The 24,271-nt window shown below is 37.0% G+C and overlaps 2 protein-coding genes across 11 annotated transcripts in view; one reads left to right on the top strand and one right to left on the bottom strand.

Annotated features, from left to right (window-relative positions):
- PHYHIPL (phytanoyl-CoA 2-hydroxylase interacting protein like) overlaps nucleotides 1–3,818 on the top strand; it is a 122,717-nt gene extending 118,899 nt beyond the window's left edge. For all 7 annotated transcript variants that reach the window (XM_084526163.1, XM_084526165.1, XM_084526164.1 and 4 more), the window contains exon 5: nucleotides 2,562–3,818. In XM_084526163.1, coding sequence (XP_084382289.1) covers nucleotides 2,562–3,096 — 535 coding nt within the window. In that variant the 3' untranslated portion in view covers nucleotides 3,097–3,818. The remainder of the gene's footprint in view (nucleotides 1–2,561) is intronic.
- Nucleotides 3,481–24,271, bottom strand: part of FAM13C (family with sequence similarity 13 member C) — a 130,715-nt gene continuing 109,924 nt past the window's right edge. For 3 of the 4 annotated variants that reach the window (XM_084526150.1, XM_084526153.1, XM_084526152.1), the window contains 9 exons: nucleotides 21,958–22,168; nucleotides 20,914–21,052; nucleotides 19,414–19,495; nucleotides 17,427–17,638; nucleotides 11,006–11,089; nucleotides 8,984–9,079; nucleotides 7,597–7,796; nucleotides 6,384–6,485; nucleotides 3,481–5,590 (listed from right to left, as the gene is read on the bottom strand). In XM_084526150.1, coding sequence (XP_084382276.1) covers nucleotides 5,467–5,590; nucleotides 6,384–6,485; nucleotides 7,597–7,796; nucleotides 8,984–9,079; nucleotides 11,006–11,089; nucleotides 17,427–17,638; nucleotides 19,414–19,495; nucleotides 20,914–21,052; nucleotides 21,958–22,168 — 1,250 coding nt within the window. In that variant the 3' untranslated portion in view covers nucleotides 3,481–5,466. The remainder of the gene's footprint in view (nucleotides 5,591–6,383; nucleotides 6,486–7,596; nucleotides 7,797–8,983; nucleotides 9,080–11,005; nucleotides 11,090–17,426; nucleotides 17,639–19,413; nucleotides 19,496–20,913; nucleotides 21,053–21,957; nucleotides 22,169–24,271) is intronic. The other variant, XM_084526151.1, reaches the window with a different exon arrangement.

Raw genomic sequence — 24,271 nt, forward strand, 5'->3', positions numbered from 1 at the left:
ATTGTCTTATATATTGCAGAGCATGGGGTTTCCTCCTTCCTTTGCGCTTTGGGAGAATGATGTTGTTGTGCATTGATAGAGCTGCATATTCAATGGAGGTAGCAAATTAATTGCATTTTAAGGTCTCTGAGGACCTAGTAAATCTACTGCCACCTTGGACTAGGACTGGATACCACTGAAGGGAAATTGCTGTTTCTGATTCTCTTACAGCTTTATTTTCAGTTGTGTAATCATAATGTGTCCACTCTTGTGTTCACAGAGCTTTAAAAATTGCTACTGAGGTACATTTGTAACTCTGGTTTTGGCCTTTTTCTGCCAAATGAGACTCTTTAATTGATTGAACTGTATCTTTTCCCTCCCTCTTTTTACGGTCTTTCTTGGGTTGATACAAATGAAGACTAAATTTGTTGTCTTCCTGTTAGTGAGTTAAAGAGCCAAAAGGCTGAGTTTTGCCAGGTCAGTATAAAGCTAGGATACCTGTAACTGTCTAACAGTGGTCTTTTCTGATCAGAAGTGTACTAACGTGGTTGCAAGGGTTAGTCCTGCAAGGCACGCTTCTGAACGGTGTGTTAAAAACCCTAATCACAGGCTTCCTTTTAGGAAAAATTCCTTTGTTGTACCATTTCTTCCAGTGGCCTCTGTAGTGTCCTAACTAGTAAATGAGTCAGAAAAAGCTTATGGGGTCGCTCTAGTAGTACCAATAGCCAATGAGCAACTACCCCTAAATGTAGGAATTTGAAATGTGAGTTTGAAAGTGGCACACGTCACTGCTGCTTCCCTCCTCTGGAAGTGCAATAGAGCAACTCAGCTCCCTGGGGAAGAGTGACCTATAATTAGCATAATTGGCCACTGGATGTCAGTATCTTGCCACAGAAATAAAGCTGCAAGCCTGTTTTCTCAGGTTGCAGAGAGAGTGGCTATTCAAGCTGATTTTTTTTTCCTTAGCATTCACTTCAGTCATAATATACCAATTGTATCTCACTCTCCTCCTCCCCTCCCCTGAAAAGCCCAATGTTTTGTATAATGGAGCTTGAGACGGTAACTATTTGAATAGCCAGAAAACCTCTGAACTTTAACTTTAGCATAAATTGAGATTTGCTTCTCAGAAGACTAGAAATAAGGGGAAGGGAAATCAGAATTGGAGACATTACTGTGTTGTTGATTAGTGCTTTCTTACCTTCTTACTTGTACACTGAATGTGTTTGCTTTGACTGCTACCTCCAGTTTAACCAGGTAAAATCTTTTCTCAGACAGCACCATTTTTCCTGGAGTTGTCGCAAATTTAAAAGAGAGATTAAAAACTTGTTCTCACTTGCTTAGTAAAAGAGGGAGGGGAGATAGATGTAAGACTCTACAACCCCAATGTCTTCTTAATCTGTCAATGTGTATAAATCAATATCTATAAATGCAATCTTTAAGGGTAAAGGTCTTTAAAGGTAAGGTTGTGTTTTTTTTTACAGGACTTAAAAGAGGGAATGTTTCAGTTTCTGGCATTAAATGGTTGCAGGTGCAGAGATGGCCAAAGCTGTTGCTACAGCACATACAAAGAAGCATGGGTCACAAGTTCTGGGGAATGTCTTTGCTGTACATAAAATCTCAGGTGCTACAGAGGACTAAGTGGGGTGTTTAAGATTGTCCTCATAAATTTAGCAGCCTAATGCTGCTGAGTGCAATTCAGGATTTAGAGGTTTAAAAATTCACTTGAATGTTTCTTTTCAGTGTAACCAAATTGAGCTCAGCTTGCAAAAAATAAAAAGTCATGTACATTGTTGTACCTTAGGACTAGTAACTGCAGGAGCTGGATACCAACCAAAGTGGAACCCAACCAAATTACCTAATTAATACTGTGCCCAGCTCTGCTTTGACTGAAGTCACCTGTAGAAAAATTAGTCCTGAAATTATCATTTTGTGGAAAAAAAATGTAAAATATAAATAAAATATATAAATATATATATATAAAAATACAATATATAAATACAAAATATAAATGTAAAAGAATAAAAATGTATAAAACATAATATAAAAAAAGAATAGCAGATATCAGACACTATGTTCCTTCCTATAATGTCTCTGAGAAACATAATTCAGAAATAACTTTAGCACCTTTCCCACATGAACTACATACTGCCTATGCTAAAAATATGCATTAACTAACAATAGGTTCAGCATATTGAGATTCACTTGCAATTTCCAGCACGTGATTAAATTAAAATATGTTTATTGTTAGAATTTTAGTGGAAAGCTGAACAGATCAGCTAATGGAAGCTATTGGTGCTTTGGGGACTTTTTTGTTTGTGCTATTGTTTGCCTTCTTTCATAGAATACTGATGCAGCTCACAGCTGACAGAGAAGGTAGACTGGAAACGCAATTTTTTTTCCCTTGAGCAGGAGTTGCACTTCACTTGAGTTTCTTGGTCTGAAAATCATGACACTTACCACAGGTCTCAGTTTAATGGTTTTCCTTTATGTCTCTTCTGTATTGTTACTGAACAGCATGAAGTCCTAACTTACCACTCTCTTAATGTGTTACACAATAAACAATAGCAGTCATTCATTTGTAGAGAGCACCATGGGAACGCCCTGCAGCCTTCTGTTAAGGATAACAGTGGCAGCCATGGCTCTCCAATCAGCGGGAAGTTGGAAGGCATCTTCTTTAGCTGCAACACCGAGTTTAACACTGGGAAACCACCACAGGATTCACCATATGGAAGATACAGGTTTGAGATTGCAGCTGAAAAACTCTTCAACCCAAACACTAACTTGTACTTTGGAGACTTCTACTGCATGTACACAGCCTACCACTATGTCATTCTCGTTATCGCCCCTGTTGGATCACCAGGAGATGAATTCTGTAAGCAGCGCCTTCCTCAACTAAATATAAAAGATAATAAATTTCTGACCTGTGATGAAGAAGATGGTGTAATGGTTTACCATCATGCCCAGGATGTTATTCTGGAAGTAATTTACACTGATCCTGTGGATCTCTCCCTCGGCACAGTTGCAGAAATTACTGGTCACCAACTAATGAGCTTGTCTACTGCAAATGCAAAGAAAGATCCCAGCTGCAAGACCTGCAATATCAGTGTTGGACGTTAAAAATTCCCTCGTTACTTAGGAGCCTTCAAACCTCTGTTGCCCATTTCCATAGTCAGACATTTTTGTCAGAAGCATGCACATGCCGCTGTCACCAAAAGCAAACATGGGTCTTCAAAATCTCCAATAGCGTTTTTAGTATTTCTTCTCTCCCTCTTTCCCTTCTGTTCACCCAATGCTTTAAATGATTAGAAGTCCTGGATTTTTTTTTCCAGCAACCATTTATACCTAGATGCTGCAAAAAATGTTTTCTGTTTCTTGCCAAATGTAACAAAATCCTATATAAACTGCTTTAGCAAAACAAAAATAACGGCTTATAAATGGTGTTTAAATATGCATTCATTTTAACTACTGAACAAATACTGGGATAACTCCAAACAGCATGAAAGGTTGTAACTGCAGCATGATTTAAATTTCAAATCCTAGAAATGTCAGCACTTCCAACGTGTTGTTTGACAGTGTTATTTATGTTATTTATATTAGCTAACTGAAAGCAGAAACTGTGTCTTGACATAATAAATATAATAGAAAAATATTTTATTTGTACTGTTGTATAAAATATTATACAATCATATAGAATATATAGATCACATTTTAATATCAATTGTATACATGTCATGAAATCATTTTCCCTTATCAAAGATGTAGTTTGTAAACTTCAAATAGCTCTGTATCTGTTCCTGTTGCTCTAGATGACTTTAATTAAAACAGATTTACGAAGGAGACCATTCTGATTCATAAAAGTTACAAATTATTAAATCAGTACACTGAAACAACAAACCTCTAAGAAATTAAAAAAAAAATCATTTTTAGTCATCATACTTTTTCCTCCAAGCTACTTGAAAACAGGTACGTACATCTTCAAAATCATGCTGAACCATTACATACAATAGAAGTACAAACGTGGTTGGTACATAATAGGCTTTAAAAAATGAAATTTTTCTTACCAAGATAGATAGAAAACAGGTTGCTTATACTATGTGGTCAATACAAAATGACAGTTAAAGCAGAACACTAAACATGATTCAACTTACTGAAGTCCCTTTTTCTGTTTTCATTCTTCCTCCCTTTATGTCTGGGATAGGTATTTTCCCAAATCCCTGGTTTTCATTTGCAGTACAAAAATGTTGATAAGCCTCCTGTTAACAGTTCACTTTTAACACAAATGGTTTATCACAAATAGTGAAAAAAAAATCCTTAATATTACAAAGCGTGGTACTCTGAAAGTTAAGAAAGATGCATAATTCCAATGGAAAAATATCTTTTTTTTTTAAATCTTATTTATAGTAAATGAGAAGTCTAACGTTCCTCATCAGATAACTGTGACACTCACTTTATATACCATGTACTTTAATCTATCCAAAATATCTTAGCATAATGCAATAATCTAGTCTTGTCTTTTATATATATATATATATATATGGTAATTTATAACACAGGAAATACTTTGACATTTTTACAAAGTGCATGCTTCTAAACAAGCTTTGGTAATTAGAAAAGCAAATTAGCATCAGGCAAAATAAAGTGCAAAAGTTCAATACAGAAATGAAAATTAGCACGTAGTTGACCTATTTACTGAATTTTATGTACCACAATGTGTACCATTTTTTTTTTTATGTCCTGTAAACCGTAGTGAAAAGGACAGCATCCGGTACCTATGTTTTATCTCTTCCCAGCAGACTACCTGTTTATTTTGCCAAATGCTTGCTCTTATTTCCAAAAAAAAAAACAAAACCAAAAACACTATCTCCACTGTCTCCATTTGGCAGCTATATTCCTTCCTTCTCTCTCTCTCTCTCTTTTTTTTTTTTTTTTTTTTTTTTTTGCATAGGCAGCATCACTTTGCTCTACTCTCAGAATTATAGACCAAATCCTGTCACTGATTTTGTGTACGCACCTTTCTTTGAAGCTACTGGAACTGAATGGCAACTCTATCTTGAGAACCAACAGCAATAGTTAATTACAGCGCATGTAAATCCTGCTAAGAAATGTGTGGTACATTACCAAATACTAAGATATACTAGAAACCTGGAGAGCATTTCCTCACACTTTTTAAACCTAAGAACAGGTCATACTGAGTCTCAACCATACTTCAATGTCCTTTTAATTTCTAACATTTTCACAGTGCACTTCAAGGCTTTTCAAAAGGAAAAAAAATATATACTATAGATCACTCACCCACACTTAATATTCTCGTATATTGCTGTCCTCGCTCATCCCAGCTTGTATAATTGGTAAAGTGCATCAAAAAATCTCAGTGTGTCAAATAATTGTGCAGCAGACCAAGACCTGTAAGACAACTGCCTCATTTTTTTTTTTGTTCTTGTTCTTGTATGTTTTGCTAGAGAATAACACCACGCCATTGCATTAATTTCAAATTGTTTTGGAAACATCATGCTTACTGATGAGAACCTCTAAAAGCCTGATTTTGGCTTTTGTGTGCTTGTATTCAGAGTATTCCTCTGCCATTGGTACACGATCTTCTTTTAGAGGACTCCTATTAAAAGCAAATAAAAGTACAATCACTTCTATGACTAAACAGAGAAACAGTCTTTAAAATGAATTCTGCAGCAACTAATGAGGTTTGGGTCATATTTTTTTTTTTTCCTAGCAATAGGTAAGTAAAGTTATTTTGACTGGACCAAAAAAACAAAAACAACCTCATAGACAGAAATGAAATGGATTTTAAATATTAACTTTTCCTATATCAGGTAATTTTCTTTCTACTCAGCTATGCAAGTAAGTGTAATTGCTTCATTCTAAAATACACAGGGAAGTTATTAGGTATTGCTTTGAAAACTGTAACCAGAATACTACCTTTTCAGCAAAAGTTTGTTAAATAATGGGAGGAGGACAACCAAAAAGTGGAAAGTAATATTTATGGGTGAAAGAAACAGTAGTTACTTTTTTATATCTAGCCTTTTAGAGATAGATAGCCAAACTTCCCAGTGAAGTCCCTAGAGATTGATATCTTCAGGAAGCCTGTTTAGCAGACTCTCTACACCTCAGGAAGATCCTGTGCTGACATGCTGCATGGTTTATGTCTAGTACAGGCATATTCTGGGGAGCTCCCCAGAGCCAGAAAGCCATCAGGGATGCCCACATCCTCAACTTAGCGGGGAGCTGGCCATCTCCACAGAGACCCATCACCTCCCTGTTACCTTCCAGTCCCAGACTGCTCTTTCTTTGGCTTGATCACCTAAGAGTACCTGCTCTAGTAGAAACAAACATGTCTGCATAGGTGCCCAGAGGGGAAAAGGAGAAGGAATTTGTCAAGTTGGTTTATTTACCTTCCTGTCTGCTTGTAGAATTGTTCTTCAAACTCTCTCAGAGCCTTGCGAAGCCTTTTTTTATCTGCTCTTGTTTCTCGGAGATGTTCAAGTAGAACAGGCCTGTAAAACAGAGGCAAGACTATGAAAACCCCGTGCACCAGGAATCCCTGTAAAAGCCAGGGTTTTGGACAATAGTCAGGCTCCTGCTGTTGGCCACAGCAGGTGCTCAACTCAGTGCCCCCAAGCAATCTAAGATAGCCCTCCAAGTACAGCTATCACTGCTTGTACAATCAATCACGTGATTAAACAGTTGTGTTCCTTCCCGTTTACTACTGTTAGTCTCACCCTGCTAATAAAATGAAGGCAGAGCTCTGTGGACAACATGGCAAAAGCTTTTCAGGACTGAGGCTTGTTAGTGGGCTCAGTCTTATGTGGAGTTAAGGGACTTGACAGGGCTCAGTGGCTTACAGCAAACTCCTTACATTCTCTCTCTCTCAATAAATAAAGTCAATAGCAAAGCCCAAATCTGAAAAGCAACTGTTACCAAATATTACTGTGATTCAGTAATACTGCTAGTGGTACCCAGAATATTTTTTTCTCTTTTAGGATATGTTTCAGCTGGTATTATTTGGAGAATAAGTTTGTGTTTTTTTCAAGCTGAGATATAATTATGTTTGTCTTGATATATCCCATACTATATCTTTTTACTTAGAACACAACACACAGAAATATCTTCAAAGGACTTATGAGCACACTGCTGCATACACAGTTGTGTTACATAGGAAAACAAAACTTTAATTTACTCTCATTTTTGGTAGAACCTAGTCAATTTATAATGTATGCATCCAAGTGATACCAACCAAAACCTGAGAAAAAGATAATAGCCCATATGTTATGAGAACATACCTGGTCATGGAAAGCATAGTCAGAGCTAAGTAATAACAGCCCATGTGCATCTTGAGACCTGTTGCCTCATGCAACCTGGAATTTTTAAATACAAATCTGGAGGACGTTTTTGTTTTGTTTTTAATGGAGAGCAGGAGAGCATTGTTAATTTTTCTGGGTATCCAGACACCACCTCATTGCAAGGAATAAGATTGTACACACATGGAGTAGCCTCTCATGGACATATAATGTGTATTTCTCCTATCTAGCAAGTATAGATCATGCTTCATTTGCAAATTCTTTACAAAATATTTTAAAACATCCATGACAAAAAGACAGAACTCACATTGTTGCCTCATGTAAATTGGACATAGACAGGGCTGTTTGTCTGAAAACTTTCTTTTCATCCAGCGGTGAAACATATGCAGGCTCGCTGTCCTCCTGAGAGTAACACAGATGCTCATCAACAGGGAGGCAAGATATCGGCCCAGATGATAGCTCATGGCTGCTTTGAGAATGGTCTTCATCTGAGTCTTCTTCTTCCTGCTTGTAAAATATAAAGCATTATCAAATTAGTCATTTACATTACAATATAACAACTAATAGGATGGCAACACAAAGAATTAGATGTTAATTTCCTGGATGTATTCACTGAAAGATCACAGATATTGAAAGCTCTACCCAGTTCTACCTGAGAGTTCATGAGAACTCTCATGGGGCTTGCTGAGCTACTGGGTATTGTTCACTATGGCTAAACAGGGCAGAAGCTGACCTTGTTTCCGAGTACCTCCAGCCATCGATTTTATGTTTACTCATGAGCCTTTACAAGTAGAAATGATTTAAAGAGCATTCTGTATTTATGCAAACACTGCAGTCTTGCTAGAACTTGTACTGCTCTTAAATACCATCTAACACTTTTATTAAGGCCAGAAATTATGGCTATAACATGCATTGGAGGTAGACATTCTACATTTGGTTTTATAGCTACAAATGTTAACTACTAAAATTGATATTGCTGTCTTCGCCACGTTCCTTCAGCCTCGTAAGAAAATTTGGGCTTTTGAAATGAGGGTTTAAATGTGAAATTGTGGAGCAAAGCTCCTAAAAACTAAGTAACACCTTCAGTTCAATTTTGAAATGAAGTGTCCATGTGCACTTGTTTAAGGATTTAGACCAAGATTCTCAAAGCAATCTAAAGCTTCACTGACCTCTAACAGGACAATAGTTCATAATTTTTAAAATCAACCCAACCAAATTTGAAACTCCACCACCTCTACTCACAGTGAGACCATTACTGTTAAATTACATTTATATATTATTATTAATCAAAGTACTACAAGTGACATTTATGTGCTACATGTTAAATAAAAGATTTTTTAAACAAAATTTAGCAGATAGTTACAGTGACAGTATAGTGCTTTATGGAAAATGATAGGTTTCATTTTATATTGCATACATCAGCTGTAGTAGAAAACTGACAGCCTTTGATCTCTTGCCCAGTGATTTGAAACAATTGCCTCCAGAACTGCTGCCTTACATTACAACCTCTGGTATGGCTGGAAGATGAATTTTACAGAGCATTTGATCTAGCTGAAATATAAACACTGTTAACTAATAAGCAGATTCTTTAAATAGCACTAGTCATATTGCTGCTAAATTGGCATACAGGTACAAATTAAACACTGCATTCAGCACACTGTCTTCACAATGGCTATGAATTCTTTCCAACTTACAATTGTTGTGATCAAAGATGGAGTTGCAAGAAGCTTCTTGATAATTCTGTATCTGTCATAAAGAGGCTTCATAAGGCTCTTTTCTTGTTTAGTTACCTAAGGAGAAATCATAATAAAATATACTTCTCCAAAATGAAAAATAAATAAAAACATTCCTCATTTGTTCCTGTAAATCTAAGAAAAGAATTAGAAAGAAATACTGATGTGTATTTTGCTTCCACAGGTATTCCATGGGAACTGTAGTATACAGCACAAAAACAATTTTGAAAAAGAAACTTAGCTTAAATCTGAGTTGTAGGTTAAGTTTCTGGTAGTTTTCTTGTAATCCCAGCCAAGCATATTCAATTCAAATTAGCCTTTTGATAATGACATGGAATGATACTTGTTAAATGGCAAGGTACGGCATGGCCTGCTAGGTCAAACATTTCAAGTACTTGAGTATTCAGGAGTCAATGTTCATGCATTGTGAAAAATCCTTTTTCTGCTTCCCTGGGACAACTCTCTGATAGCAGAGACGCACCTGTTCTGTTGGCTGACCTCACCAGAATGCCTCTGCCTGGACACTCACTGTCTCTGTAAGCTGGCATCCCTGCATGTCTTAAAACCAAACATGAGCTTCCTGAGATGCTCTTTCCTGGGCCCTGCCAGCTCTGAACTGGGCACAGAGCCTGTCTGTGCTCGACACTGAGCCTGGACCTTGCTGGCCTCACTCTCCAGCTATTCTTGGTGACCAGGACGCACACAGAATCTCCAACCCTTTCCCACAGGAAAAGACATTAATATTGATACGAATATTAAAATCTGCTTCTCTAAAATACATGATTATTTAAGTATGCGACTCTAAAAGTTCAGTCTACAGATTGCGTATTTTCGGGAACAACAAAAGATGTAAAAATCTTTCTTCACTTCCATTTCCCTGCTTTAAATTCTTGCTTGCTTCTGAGCTTTCTGTGACCTTAAGTCAGAGCTGTTTGGCAGATCCAAGATCGCTGCATGGCTGCTTAGCATCACTGATCATCTCCTTCCCTTATGCAATTAGCATCTTCTTTCTCAGATGGTTAGAGCTGCCTCTACCTTGGGAAGAAAAACCCTCTCTGTACTCCATGCTACAGAGCATGCCCTATTATTTTCTTCTCTATCTTTGGATTTTCAAGTCTCAGTTGTTTTTATGTAGCACTAATAACTCATTTCTTTCTTGTTCTCCTTAGGAAAAGTCATCTCTTCAGACCCTTCCTACATATTCTCTCCATCCCTCGGCTCTCATTCAAAGCCTAAAGAGGCTTATTCATCATTAAAAATTATTTTATCCAAGATGCAGAGATCAGATTCAGATCACAGTAATTTTGAGAGCTGTCATAGTTTTGGATGCTTGCTGGTGCCACTCCACATTTCCTCTACCACAACAATCACAAAGCAGAAACAGACATAAGAATACAGACATTCCTCCACATCAAACAGGAATTCCAGGAATTTGCATAGACACATTTTCAAATCATCATCTCACCAATGTTGGAAATTATTTGTTTTGTACCTACATTCAGCATTGAAAACCCTTTAATACAGAGTTCTTGAAACGATTTAATTAATATTTTTAAGTGCTGCTGCGAAAAAAAGGAAAACAGATGACAGGCTATTTAATTTTTTATTTCATCTCTGACGTTGCCCTGCAAACCTTTCTCAGCTGCTAAATATTCTAATCTTTTGTATGCTGTAGCACAGCTGCAGTGTGTATGAGCCAAGTCTGATGTGGATATATAATTCTCCATTTTTATCATCAAAATCTGCAACTTCTTAGTCACGAGGAGAGATATAGGACCACTCGAAATTGCCTTTTTATTTTTTATTTTTAACATAAACCAAATTTATAAAGCAGTAGTTTATATCTGAAAAGTAGTTTGAAATAACTAACATTATGTTAATCATGGAAAAATAATCTAAATATATTTAATACATGAGTCCAAAAATACTTGGTAGTGAAATTAAGTAAGTTTTAATTTACCTATCTTTCCATGGTATACTTACAGGCCGTCCATGAATACTCTCAAAATATAGTAGGCATTTCTGAAGATTGATTTTTTCCAAAGCCATTTGCTTTTTTGTCATATCCTATTTAAAAAAGTTATGTATGAAATTATAAGTCAGGATTTCATGACAAGGGTACAGGTAGGTATTTGCTCAGTAACCTGTGCTCCCCAAATAAACATTAACACTGAATTCTGTTTCTGTCCACCCTCAGATCAACAGGGACTTGGCACTGACTTGGTAAGAATAGAGTCCAAATTTACATGACTGACGTTTTAAATGGATTGTGAATACATGTTACACACTCAAGGCCTAATACAGAGCTGAAGAAATCTATAGAGATACTTCTAACAAACAGAGTAGATTTTAGATTAGGCATTCACCAGTGAGAAATATCCTGTGTTCACTTTGTCTCACCAAAGTGCAGTCTTTGTGGCCAGAACTTGTACTCTTTCTCCTGTAGAAAGATGCAAAAATGAAAATGTACTGGAAGGTTGGAATCTTCCTTTTTTTTTTCAAATGACTATTCTATAAAAGCAGTTAAACAAACTTAAAATTAGGAAATGATACTAGGCTACTGAAAAAACATTGCATCCTTATCTGGAGAACTTCAAAGGGTACAAACTATGGTCTTATTCAATAAGGCAATGATCTTCATGAGTTGCTGGATCAGAGCCTGTATCTGAAATACATATATATATATATATCTGGGAATACTGGTTGACAAAGTCTAAAAAAGCAGAGATTTTTACTTGACTATCACAATCAAATTGAATGTATATGGGGTGTATTTTGTGGGTTGGGTTTTGGGAAGTTGGGCTCACAAAAAAGACTGCAGCATGTGAGTGGAATGGATTGACACTGATGACCCATGGATATCAGTACTTCAGTACTTTCCTAGAACTTTTTCTGATGCTTAGGTTTATAAATGGTTGTAGTAAATGAAAAATTAAAGAAGTACTTTTCTCCTAGGGAGAAAGCTGTTAACAAGAACAGTGTGTTACTTGCTTCTATTTGCAAGATCAGTTTGTAAATCATACAATTCTCTATCATGTATTAAATATGATTTAGTTGCAACAAATTAGAACAAAATCATTCTAGACACAATACTTAAAAACTTGCAAAAATGCAAAGAGGACATTGCTCAACTTTTTAATTATTCATTGAGAAGGAGAAGTAGATTTGCCTTGGCTGGTAAGGGATGAAGAACAGAAATTTCAGCTACGCAAATGCAACCCATTTACTGAGTGGAATGATAGATTCACAACAAAATCTACGTTACCAAACATTGTGATACCATGGTTAAAACCCTCCAAAGCTGAACATACTAGAAGAAGGTACTATCTTTAAAATGAAAGGGAACAATAGCTCGATCAGCCAGCAGGAAATTCAGCTGGATAACGTGCATCTGTAGAACTGCTATGGAGAAGCTGCAGAAAGTGCAGCACTGTACTAGCAACGGGAGCAGCTCTGGGCTTCATCCCCAGTCTCACAGGTTTTGCTCTCCTGGACTGAATGCCTAACAACTACCGATCTCACAGGTATGGGATTCCTTCTAAAGTGAAGAATCACAAGTGATGCGGTTTATTTTTGTTCAAAATCACAATATAAAGCACTGGTAGCAGAAAAAGGAATGATGTGTTTTGGCAATGTGATTTATTAGTGGTGGTGATACAGTAATATAGGTGCCTGGTGCAATGAACACAATATTTAGCTGCTATTTCTCTCCTTCTCTCAGTTTCCTCCTCCTCCCAATAAAATCTGTTCCTGACTGGTGCACATTTGCATCTGGGTTGAAACAGCAAGGAGCACATGAAGCTAATGTAATTTTCATAGAATCACAGAATATCCTGAGTTGGAAGGGAACCAGAAGGACCATCAAGTCCAACTCCTGCCTCCACACAGGACCACCCAAACCCTATGTCTGACAGCGTTGTCCAAACGCTTCTTGAACTCTGGCAGGCTTGGTGCCATGACCACTGCCCCAGGGAGCCTGCTCCAGTGCCCGACCACCCTCTCAGTGGAGAACTTTAGGGCCCCTGCTACAGGGCCCTAAAACGGAGCCCTGTAGAACCACACTAGTGACTGCCACCAGCCTGATGTAACCCCATTTACTGGAACCCTTAGAGCCCCTGCAGTCTGTGCCAGGTCACAACAGATCTCTCTACAATTTAGGGCCAAATGCTCAAAGGTTTGGAGCAGAGCTCATCCACCACAGTGAAGCAATGAGCAGAAGAAAGGAGTGGGGGCGCAAGGATACCTTTCTGCAAGAAGTCAATGACTAGGTTTTATTTATGGACAAACTGGAGAAGTATTTTTAATCATTAGCTTCTTCTTTTCAAATATATATGAAACCCTGAAGAAGCAATGCTTTTCAAATACCAAAGGCAAGCCTTGCAATTCATTTCATCAGGAACATGACCTTTTCTGTTTGTTGCCTGAATGCAAAAACAGTGCAGAACCTCTAATCACATTTGTTCTTAAAGATCTGCATGAGTGACTCACTCCAAAATTATCTGCCATTCACGTTAAGGGAAGAGCTGCTAACTAGAATTTAGGAGTATTATAAAACAGCTACCTATTTTATTTATTGCTAGTTCTGCAATTAATACGAGATTAATTCTTTTAAAAACTATTAAGCCTGAAGCAGCTGAATGCTTAGGAGGAAACAGAGAGTGATCATTAACATTGATTTTACACATGAGAAACAATCTCAAGAGTGTTTAGCATTTGGGCTTATTTCATTAAATCATTTCATTAGCAATCTCAAGACAAGTTTGTATTCAGCTAGGCTTGAACAAAATCAGAGACAGAAACTGGAATCACAAACTCCAGAATTGTCTGGAACATCTTAGGACTGTAGGCTGTACACAGCAACGTGAAATTCAGTGCTAATTTAAACAAAACCTGCTTTATAGCCCATGAAAATATTAACTGAAATGGGTCTATAATGAGAGGACAGATACATAAATGTAAACAATCTAAGAAAATATATAAAGAAACCACCAGCTCCCATAGACATACCAGGAGCTAGTGATAGTACAAGTCGTTGCCCCTTTTTGGGTTACGGAATCATTCACAGGTCAATCTCTATTTTCCCTAAGTCTTCTAATTGAATAACTTTACTCGGGCTTTTGGGGGAGGAGAGTGTAGAGGATGTTTTGTTCTGAGAACCACATTCTGCTATTTCATATTCAAATTTTGTGATTTGTTATTTTTAGACATACTGGATCATTCGGGATCTTATATCCCTTCTGTGTCTCCCACCTTCCTCACATTTTTGACTTTTTGTTTTTGTTTTCTGTTAGGATGACTGTTGAATACCTGATGAATAAAATGTCCCTCAAAGTGATTTCACATCTTTCGCCTCAAAATGAAAATTCTGTGATCTATGAATCCCATTGTCAATTCTGGTCGGTGAAATATTTACCAAGCCCAGTTTCACAAGTCGCATTAAATTATTCTCTGCATCTTTCTTAAAGACACACTCTCCCATTTCTATTTTAGCAGGGCCTTAGACGCTTTCCATAGTAGAACTTCAGAGGAGATCTAGGCAGTCTTGTATAGACACACTATAATTGCCCCACATTACTAAATCTTGAAAATAAAAACAACCCTTCCCCCCCAAAAGGAAAAACAAACAAACAAACAAAGAAACAAACAAACAACAAAAAAAACCTGAAAAGCTACTATTTAGATTGCTATTAATCCAGTTCACATTCTGGTACAGGATCTAAAAGTTATATAAAAAATAAAATGTTTTACATAAAGATTATCTACAATAACAGCACAGCTGCATGCAGCTTAAATGAAGCCTTTGATCTTTTCTATAACCAGCTGACATCCTTGATTCATTTCGCATCACCACTGCTGTGAAGCTCTTTCTCCCCCTAAACTCCCAGATCACTCATAAATAAAAATCTATCATATTAATGTGAAACATAAGGACCTACTGAAATACATTATCTTGAAATAAATCAATTCAACTTAATATTAATCCTTTTCAAGCCTCTGGTCCGTAGTGATTCTATATAACTATTATCAAACACTTTTACTATCAAATGGATAATTCTTTCTACACAAATTTGCTCTACAGGAATGCTGGAAGAAAATAAATTAAAATGTGCAAATGGACCTTAAAAAAATTGAAAATATTAACTATTGCAAAAAATTCATGTACATTACAAAATTCTTCGTGAGAAACTTTGAAGACAGCACTGCCATTGCACTGAATTAGGATGTTCTCAATTGGAAAGTAAAGAGAAGTCCAGATGATCAATGACTGAGTGGGACTAAGACCCACAGCCAACTTATTCTCTTCCATGTAAAAGAGTTTTTTTAGAAAGTATTTCCTCATTGACATCTCTTTTGGAGTCATCCATAGAACAAAATTTTTAACAACTAAAAATATTTTCGTTGAGTCTGTACTGTTGGAGCTTTAGGACTATATACAGAATTGGATGTTTTGTTGTTGTCTTTTGTTTTCTTACAACACTTTTTCCATTACAGGTTTTCAAAAAATGCAGTTTATAAAACAAAAGAATTAAAAAGTCTGTCATGTATGCAGAACTCAGTATTTCAGTTACAGAGCATGGCATAGTTTTGCACGGTTCTAATTTTTAATACAATAACTGGGTGTTAAGAACCAAGAATAAAATCAAAACAAAATAAATTTAAAATTAGCTCTGCTGCGTACCTTCTGCTATTGAAATTGAACCAAAATCATTTCTTAGTGTTAGAATGTTCCAGGATAGTTAAGCATTTTGTTCTTCTACACTCCTCTTTGTCTCTCTCAACCTCTCCCCCCTTTTTCTTTCAGCAGCCACATTTTCTAGATGTTACTGTCAATGTCTGGATTTCAAGAACCTTTGGGAACAGAATTTGTTGTCATGTTTAGATATACAGCACTAGGCATAGCAACATCATTTGGTGGTAAAAAATAGTAAAACTAAACTAAACTAAACTACTCCTAATGAAAAATATGTATTGCAGAACAGCAGATTTACACAGATCCTAAAATGCCCCAGTAGTATGGAGGTACAGCAGAATTTTAAACTAGGTACTAGTTTGAAAAAAAAGTAATTAGATGCCCAGCACATCTCATGGAATATGAAATTGTCTCTTAAACTAAGGAGAACAATTAAGAATGTGGAAGAGAGGGGCAATATCAACACAAGTAAAGTACCAGATCAGAAGGGCAGAGCAGCCTGGATGGTTGTGCTATCCATGTGTTCTTAACGCTATCGACTGCACGGTTTCAGCTTTTCTCAGGTATGAGGAGACCTTTACTGTCAAAATTACTTTGCACATGTTCCTAATTCCTCTGCTTCAAAAATATTTGGAAGAGATCCACCAAACAGACCTGCTGGTTTATTTGTCTACTATGGAGGCACCTTTGGGTCCCATGTAGGAACCAAAGCTGAAGCCACCCTGCCTGCCATTAGAAGATGCTTGGGAGCATAGCTAACAAGCAGTCTGATTTGGGTTTGAATGCAACTTCTAAAACTAGTTTACTGGAGGAGAAGTCTTGGTCCCTTATTCCTGCTAAGGCTCCTCAGGAGGAATAGCACAGAGCTATTCCTTTAAAAGCAAAGCCACTGCCTCAGGCAAGCCTTGGGGGAACACAGAGTTGACACTTCAGGAACATTTTTAGACACGCAGTGTCCGTGGACTCAAAATAGGATCACATTTGCAGTCACCATCTCTGATGCATCAGAATACACACTTCACATGCCTAAAGCCTCAACTACACAGGTTACTACAACATGTGGCAAATGGTTCTTTACCTGCATCTCTGTGTAAAAAGTGCTTAGCACTATTCAAAAAAACCTTCTGCAACTGATTTTCTGTGCAACTCTTCACAGAAGAATCACTTCAGAAAACTGTACTAGAGCTCCCATCTCATTAGAGAGAAAATGCACTGCAGTGCCAGAGGGCACAGGATGCACACCCACCAGCATACGCATTTTGAAAATGCTTGCTCAAATGTGCTTAAAGCCTTTTCCCAGCTCCCATTCCCTCTTCAAAGCCTTTGCCATTTTCAGCCCTCATCAGAGAGCCTGACATGTTCCCACTTGGAAGGCAGAAACCCATACCCATCCAGATAAATTAGTGCCCTTAACTTCCTGCTTCGGGAGATCCTCTGCAGGAGAAGCAGGAGCAGCAGCTGCTGTGCCTCAACACATTACCAGTATTGATTCAACAGAGAGAGGAGTAACTTTTCAAATGCTTTTTCCCGTGACAGTGAGAATTTGCTAGCTAGCAGCAGGTATCTCCATCTCCCATGAGTAACACAGCCGTTATCTTAGGCTGTAAGCAACACAGTCATGTTGCCATACAGTAGGCTAACACAGCTACACAGCAGCTAGTATCTGCTTCAGATGATAAAGCTATGAAAGAAAGAGTCAGATTTGCTAAATACCTTAATAGTCTCTGGAATGTTGAAGTGTTGTCTTTTCTCCTTTAGTCGTCTCAGTACACCGTCCATGGTTTCTTCTACAGATGGAGCTGGTTCCATGCTTGTGGCCTCCCGCGTCCCAGTCTCCTTGGAGGTCCCAGTACTTTCACAATGATCATTTCTTTGGGGTGCTCTGGAGGTACGGTTTTGTTCTTCTGACATTCGGAGTTTCAACTCTGAAAGGCAAATTATTTGGCAAGTAAATAGGTGAGAAATATTTGCAAAGAAGTTTCCCATAACACCGTAAGAAAAAAGCATCCCAACTTTTTGCATAGAATTATTACACCACAGCTGTGTAGGAAAGTAATTCTGCTTTGCTTCAGCATGGAACACCTTGTATCTGGTTAAAGCGAAATCCAGTGAAGGATGAGATGTATCTAGATCAATGACACTTAAGAAAGCACATAGTTAACCTCTCCAAACCCATCCTTGACATAAAAGGTGTAAGTTACCATGAAGGAGGACTGAAGAGGCACTGGGTTAATGCGTGCAGTCAGGGTAGGAATCAGCACAGAATTTTGGTTGGAATAAGGGTAGGAAAAAGACTCAAAAGGACAAACAGAGCTTCACAGTAATTATAGGCGGCTTGTTTTCTTCAGGGGGTAAGGATGTGGAAGCAGAGATATCTCACTCCCCCACGTAGCTCCCATAAAAGCAGGCTTTCTTTCTAGCTCATACCTGGCTGGTGCAGGACCTTGGACAAGGCAGAAAATTGCTCGCCCCACACCTGTTAAATTTACTGAAATCTATGCAGTAATGTTTTTGTTTGTTTGTTTGTTTTAGCTGTGACAGTCTAAGGACACAGGCCAAGCTTTCAGGGAAAAGAATTAATTTTTATTAAAGAGGTAGGAAGAATGGATGAGCCTTACGGTCTTGAGAAAAAGACTTATGAGAACTTGAGTGGTTTTCCATTTCAATTGTACCTGTCTCGTGGATGTTACAAATCTTGCTTCACTTAAAATCAGTGTCATTATTCAGGATAATACAATCAAGGGTGTTCACAGGATGGCTGAGTCAGAGAGATAACTTTCAGAAAGTAAAATATGCTGTTTGGCCACATCCTCTCATTTGCCCTTCCTGAATTTATAACCCAAGGTTCAAGGAAAAAAAGGATCTAATAACTATGCAGCCTTAGGAGAACTTTCCAGCAGAAATTAACTAAAAGATGAGTTTTAATTATTTATTCACCAAAACAACAACGTCTACATCTACATCCTCAACTATTTCCAAAACACATATGAAACATAATATTAGGATTTAATTAGCAGTGAGGATTCATTTATAATGGGGAAAAACGAACAAACAAACAAACAAAAAAAAACAAACAACACATAGATAATTTATAAATAGCCTTTAACAAAAATCAATCAATCCTGGCTATATTTTCTCTGAGGGCAAGCACATTATATTCCCAAAGACATTAATGGAGCTGTGTGCAGACAGTCAAGGGCAAAATTTGACCCCCAAGACCAAATCAAATAGCAGAGAAAAATCTGTTTTTATGATCAAATAAATAAAAGCTTTAAAGCTCTGTAACCTCAGTCCTAAAGAAACTTTTTGCTCCTCCTGTACAAAGAAGCTTTTACCTCTGTCATTCAGTATTTTACATTAATTGTAGTGACCTTGCAACAGCATACACAGAAAATATTCTCAGTAACATTGCCTTTTACATGAATGTTGACATTTATGAGGGACAGATCACGTCTTTTCCCCTTCACCTTTTTACCCTTGTTATGAGGATTAACTGACCTAATATTAACCCCTGCCACCGGGAATCAAGGCAAGTCATGTCACCTAATACCTTTGTTGTCATTAAGAGACTTACTGTCATGCACAAGTGAAAAATAAGCCAAGCATCAAGAATAGAAAACTAACTTTAAAACATTCCAGGTGCATTCATGCTGCTTCCAAATGCTTCAGCAAGAAAGTGAAATGAGATGCTATTATGTACCTTTGAGCTGCTTGCGACCTTTGGCCAAATCATTCATCCATTTTAGAACTTCAGGATTTGAAGTTTTGTCACCATGTGAAGGCTGAATGTAAAATAAAAAGGAAGAAAAAAGGGAAGTAAGGATTACACAATCAGAAAAAAAAAAAAACAGGCACAAACGCATTAAAACCTATCCACATACTGTGCTAAAATATCCATAGTTCCAGCTCCACTATACCATAGTGTTGCACAGACCGTTTGGCTTGGTCATGGCATGAGTTTATCATGGCTTCTCTCTCCTCATTGTGGCACAGCACTACAAGGGTATGAGTATTTTGGCTCTGATTCTAAAAAAAAAACATTTCATTGACTAATTGGGTAAGTAACCTCAGTGACTGCAAAAGGACTGGTCAAATACCTAATGTTGGTCATGTTCCTAGGTGATGTGCAGGATGTTAACTGAATGAAGCACCTTGCAGGGATAAGCCTTAACTGCTTCACAACAGGGATTCTCTTGGGAAACAACACTTTAAACATTTCAACTGAACTGCTTAACTAATTAAGTGGAAAACAAACAAACAAAAACCAAACATGCAACGGAGTGATTTCAAAAGCAAACAACAACAAAAGGTTTGTATATCATTTTTTTCTTTGCATTTAAAATGCTTCCAGATTAAAATCAATTTACACTGCAATTTCAAAACTCAGATATTTTAAACGGCAAAGAAATTTTGCAAAATAAAGCCTCTGAAATAACTTTTTTCACATTGTGATGACTATTTCAATATGAAATTTTACTCCTAGGAGTATATGATGACCACAGGGCAGTACAATTCACAGATGTATGTTTAGGTTTGCAGGCATTAATGAGATCACAAAGTAATAATACAATTTGCTCCATTTTCATTTTAACATGGTTATAACATATCACAAATTTTCTTGTTTCATACTGTACACATCTTAGCTTCGTGGATATTTTATATGTTTATACGACACAATTCACATTACACAGAACTAGCTTGATGATGACCAATGATCTTCAATACACTGCACAGAGCCTCAAACATCCCCCATCAGTAACACCTCACAATTCCTATTTCTCTTATTTCTTACATCAACTTCCATTGGACGTTACGCTTTGGAGGTTTACAGGAATCTGCCTGAAAGAAGGAATCTGCATGGCAGAACAAAAGTTTCCAAGCAAATAACTTCATCCACAAAGTAAATAAGTAGCTTTTCATCTTCTGAACCATTTTGGTTTACAAGTCTATCAGCTATGTTTAACTGATTTGCACTTCTCACACAGCTAGAAAATGCATATTTTCTAACAAAGATAATCCAAAGGCAATGCAAATTAGTCCCTGCACTACTGAATATACTGAAAGATGATGAAATACATTCCCTCATTAATTATTTTCCAATTTCATAATTTCATAATTTGTTTTGCATAATTTTAAATACACTGGGATTCCTGCCTGCCTTTTGCAGTATTTCCCTTTATCTTTTCAGTGATTATCTTACCAGGTATTTTTTTTCTTGCTCAAACTTTTCTTCATACTTTCTGATTTTTCTCTTCAGACTCTGAAGATGCTTGGTAAGTTGTGCTATTGTTTGTGGTTCTTTGCACTCTTCACAGTTACATCTAGAAGAACTCCTTGGTCTGAAAAAGCCGAACACATAGCAGATTGATTAAAAAAAATGGCTAAAATGGACTGTGCCTTTTTTCAGGCACACTTAACACTTTCTTAGCACTTTGGAATTGGCAGGTAGATTCTTTCATAGGTCTAGTTTTAGTTTTACAAAGTAAGCATAAAATAATTGCTTTTGCTTGAGGTTACCCCTAGGATATAGTAATAGGTTTACTATATTTCTTTCTCTCTCTCTCTCTTAATTGTGGGATTTTTGAATATTTTTCAAGTTTAATTTAGTAGGTCACAAACTGATCCAGTACTTCCATTTAAAAGCAGCATCTTACTTCACATATCTTCCAAGGACAATAAGATGATTTGTAGAAGTAAACCCAGGGAGTTTATTTCTGGGAATAAGCATTTTGAAAGCAATTTAGTTTCTGATTTTTTTAAGTGAATAGGTCTGATTATTATTTATACACAGTTGACTGAGTTATGTACATAAGCTTTTATGAAAGTGTGGTTCCTGACTGACACTCACACCCTGGTTTCTGATATGGACTGTTCATATATTCTATGACTTTCCTCCTACCTAGTGAATGACACAAGCTATAGTTCTATTACAGATGAATTTTTTATTGTTTAGTACCTTGATAATCCCCTCTACCTTAAGCTCACTTATGAAACTACTAAATAACCTTTAAAACTGTCATTGCTAACTTTAATTAACAAAGACTTCAAACAATGCTGTACTGTGTTATTACGGAAAATGCTAGATCCCATTTCCAGTATTGCAAATTAACCGCGTTGAAATACTGTATAATATGAAAGTTTCTTATATATGACATAGAAGTAACTGAGAAACTCGAAGAGTCAGAGATCACGCATTGTACAAAAATTACTTAAAATATGTAAGAATTAAAATATATTTTCTTACGTCATGAAAGGTTGAGCACTTGGTGGAGAAGGGGCAGACTCTGTGTCTAGATTAAATCTCTGGCTTTGGCTAAAGATAGAGCAGCGCGGTGACAAAAGAGGATTGTCTCCATCAGTAATGTGATACAGGAGCCGACTGGTCCCTAGGGAGTGATGTTCTTGTGGGCTGCTGTCCATGTCATTCTGCCAGTCTCTCTGTGCAGGTAAAGGCTCTAGAAAACAAACAAACAAATAAAAACATAAAACAATATGGATTGAAGGTCATTCACAAGATATTAGTTACCCAGATAAATACAAATCTATACATACAGAAATACTAAAAGACTAAGTAGTCAAAGTAAACATAGCAAATAGTTGAACAAAGTACCATGTACAGGTTGAACATAGTACTGAGGATGAGAAAATAGAAAGGAGAGTTACTGACTTGACATACAGTATCTTTAAATTCCAGAAGAGAAGGTAGGTGGGTGTGTTTGTAAACTATGGAGTATAATATAAAGATTAAGAGTTTCCCAGAAAAGAAGCACTAATTAAAATTTTATAAATCTCTTTGCTTTAGAAAGCCACATTCCTGAAGCCAGAAGATAAATATACAAAACAAGCTTAATTTTCTAATTTAGCATTTTGTCCCTTGGTCAAGAGAAAACCAGAACAGAAATACAGGATTTCCTGATGCTAAGTATCTCTAGTGTTACTTGCAGTATCCTGGAGAATTTCATTAAGTTTTGCCAATAACATACATACAGGTCTGAAGAACACTGGATATGAAACAGCAAAAACAAAAAATAACATTCACAGTAGTTATTCAAGGTAACGTACAGTGACTGCTACTTGGAGGAGTCACGCTAACAATACTATGTTAATATTGTCTTTGGCTATCAATGGAAACCTCACCTCAGGTGTTCCAAAGGTAAGATTTTTTTAATAGAAATGGTCAAGCTAGACATCAAAATAAGTTATTCTGGTCTGAAAAAGTAGGAACTGGTGAACCTTATCACACTGATTCTACTCATGGCTAACAAGGAAGCTGATGGGCACATTACAGAGCCTACCTCCATGGAATACCAAGTGTTCATCTTCCCCTGACTGTTCCTGGGTATACTAATAGGGAGGACCACTGAATCTTCTTCCTCACCCTTCAGTGGGTAAAATGGGTGAAGATAATCTAACCTAGTTGATATTTTCTCTATCAGATAATTCTGCTTGAAAACAGATTATACTTCTATGGAGAAACTCCATATCCTCATAAAAAGCTCTCCCCATGAGACCAAAAGGTATATATTAAAGCAAAGAAAGTGCTCCTTTCTTTGTCATACATCTTTCCTCTAGATACTTCCTGCTCTGTAGGTCAAATTCATCTCTCCAAGATATGAGAGCAACTCCCAAAAGTTCTAAACAGAGTATGAGATTCAAGTCCTTTCTGAGATAGATCCAGGAAGACATCTGAGAGAAGGCAAGGATACAATATTGTACCAGTCAAAGGAAATTATTTACACAGACAACATACAGTAATAAAGACTAGAATAAAAGCTGTTCTGCAAACAAAAGTGTTGTTTTCCAGCATTTGAACTCTGACTTCCAGTGGACTGAAGATTTCTCCTTTTTCAGGAGGCATTCTGTATTACTGATAAACCATACAGTCACAGACATCTGCCCCTTTGCACATTTACAACCAGGCCATTTTAGTGGGCCAAACCCAGTCTCAGAAATTACAAAACAGGACACCCTCAAAGCTAAACACTTCTGCAAGGTAAATGCAAAGGATGAGTAGTGGCTGGAGCAACCCCAGTGTAAAATGAAACAGAGCTGCACAACATTTGAGGAGGTCCTTTTATCCAGCTAGCAAGATGAAAAGGAGACAACCTGCCTGCCAGGTAGATTTCGCAAAGGCCAAGGCACTTCCTCTTCCTTGGCACCAGGTCCTCCTGACAGCATCACTCTACTAAAGCTTGCAGACTAAGGAAACTATACCACTTTGGTATGGACCCAAGAACTTAGTCCCTACCATACTACACCACAGACGCATTGAATGCAAAACTCTAACTTATAATCTGCTTTTCTTTTTTCCCTTTAAAAAACCTTGCTTAATAATCCCCCTTGCAATTCTGTATAGTCTTATTTTGCCAGCTCTAATTCAAGATTTTTTTCCATATCCAAAAGTAAACTGGAAATTGGTGATATTTCTCAGCAAGAGTTACTATTAATCACTTAAAATTAATTGTTCTTGTTTCATTCACCACACATATAAATACATATGTTTTTTGAATTTTTTGTTGTCTGGGACATGAAATAACAGAAATGAAATGCACTACACA

This window comes from Aythya ferina (assembly GCF_964211825.1).
Source record: "Aythya ferina genome assembly, chromosome: 7".
NCBI classification, from domain to species: domain Eukaryota; kingdom Metazoa; phylum Chordata; class Aves; order Anseriformes; family Anatidae; genus Aythya; species Aythya ferina.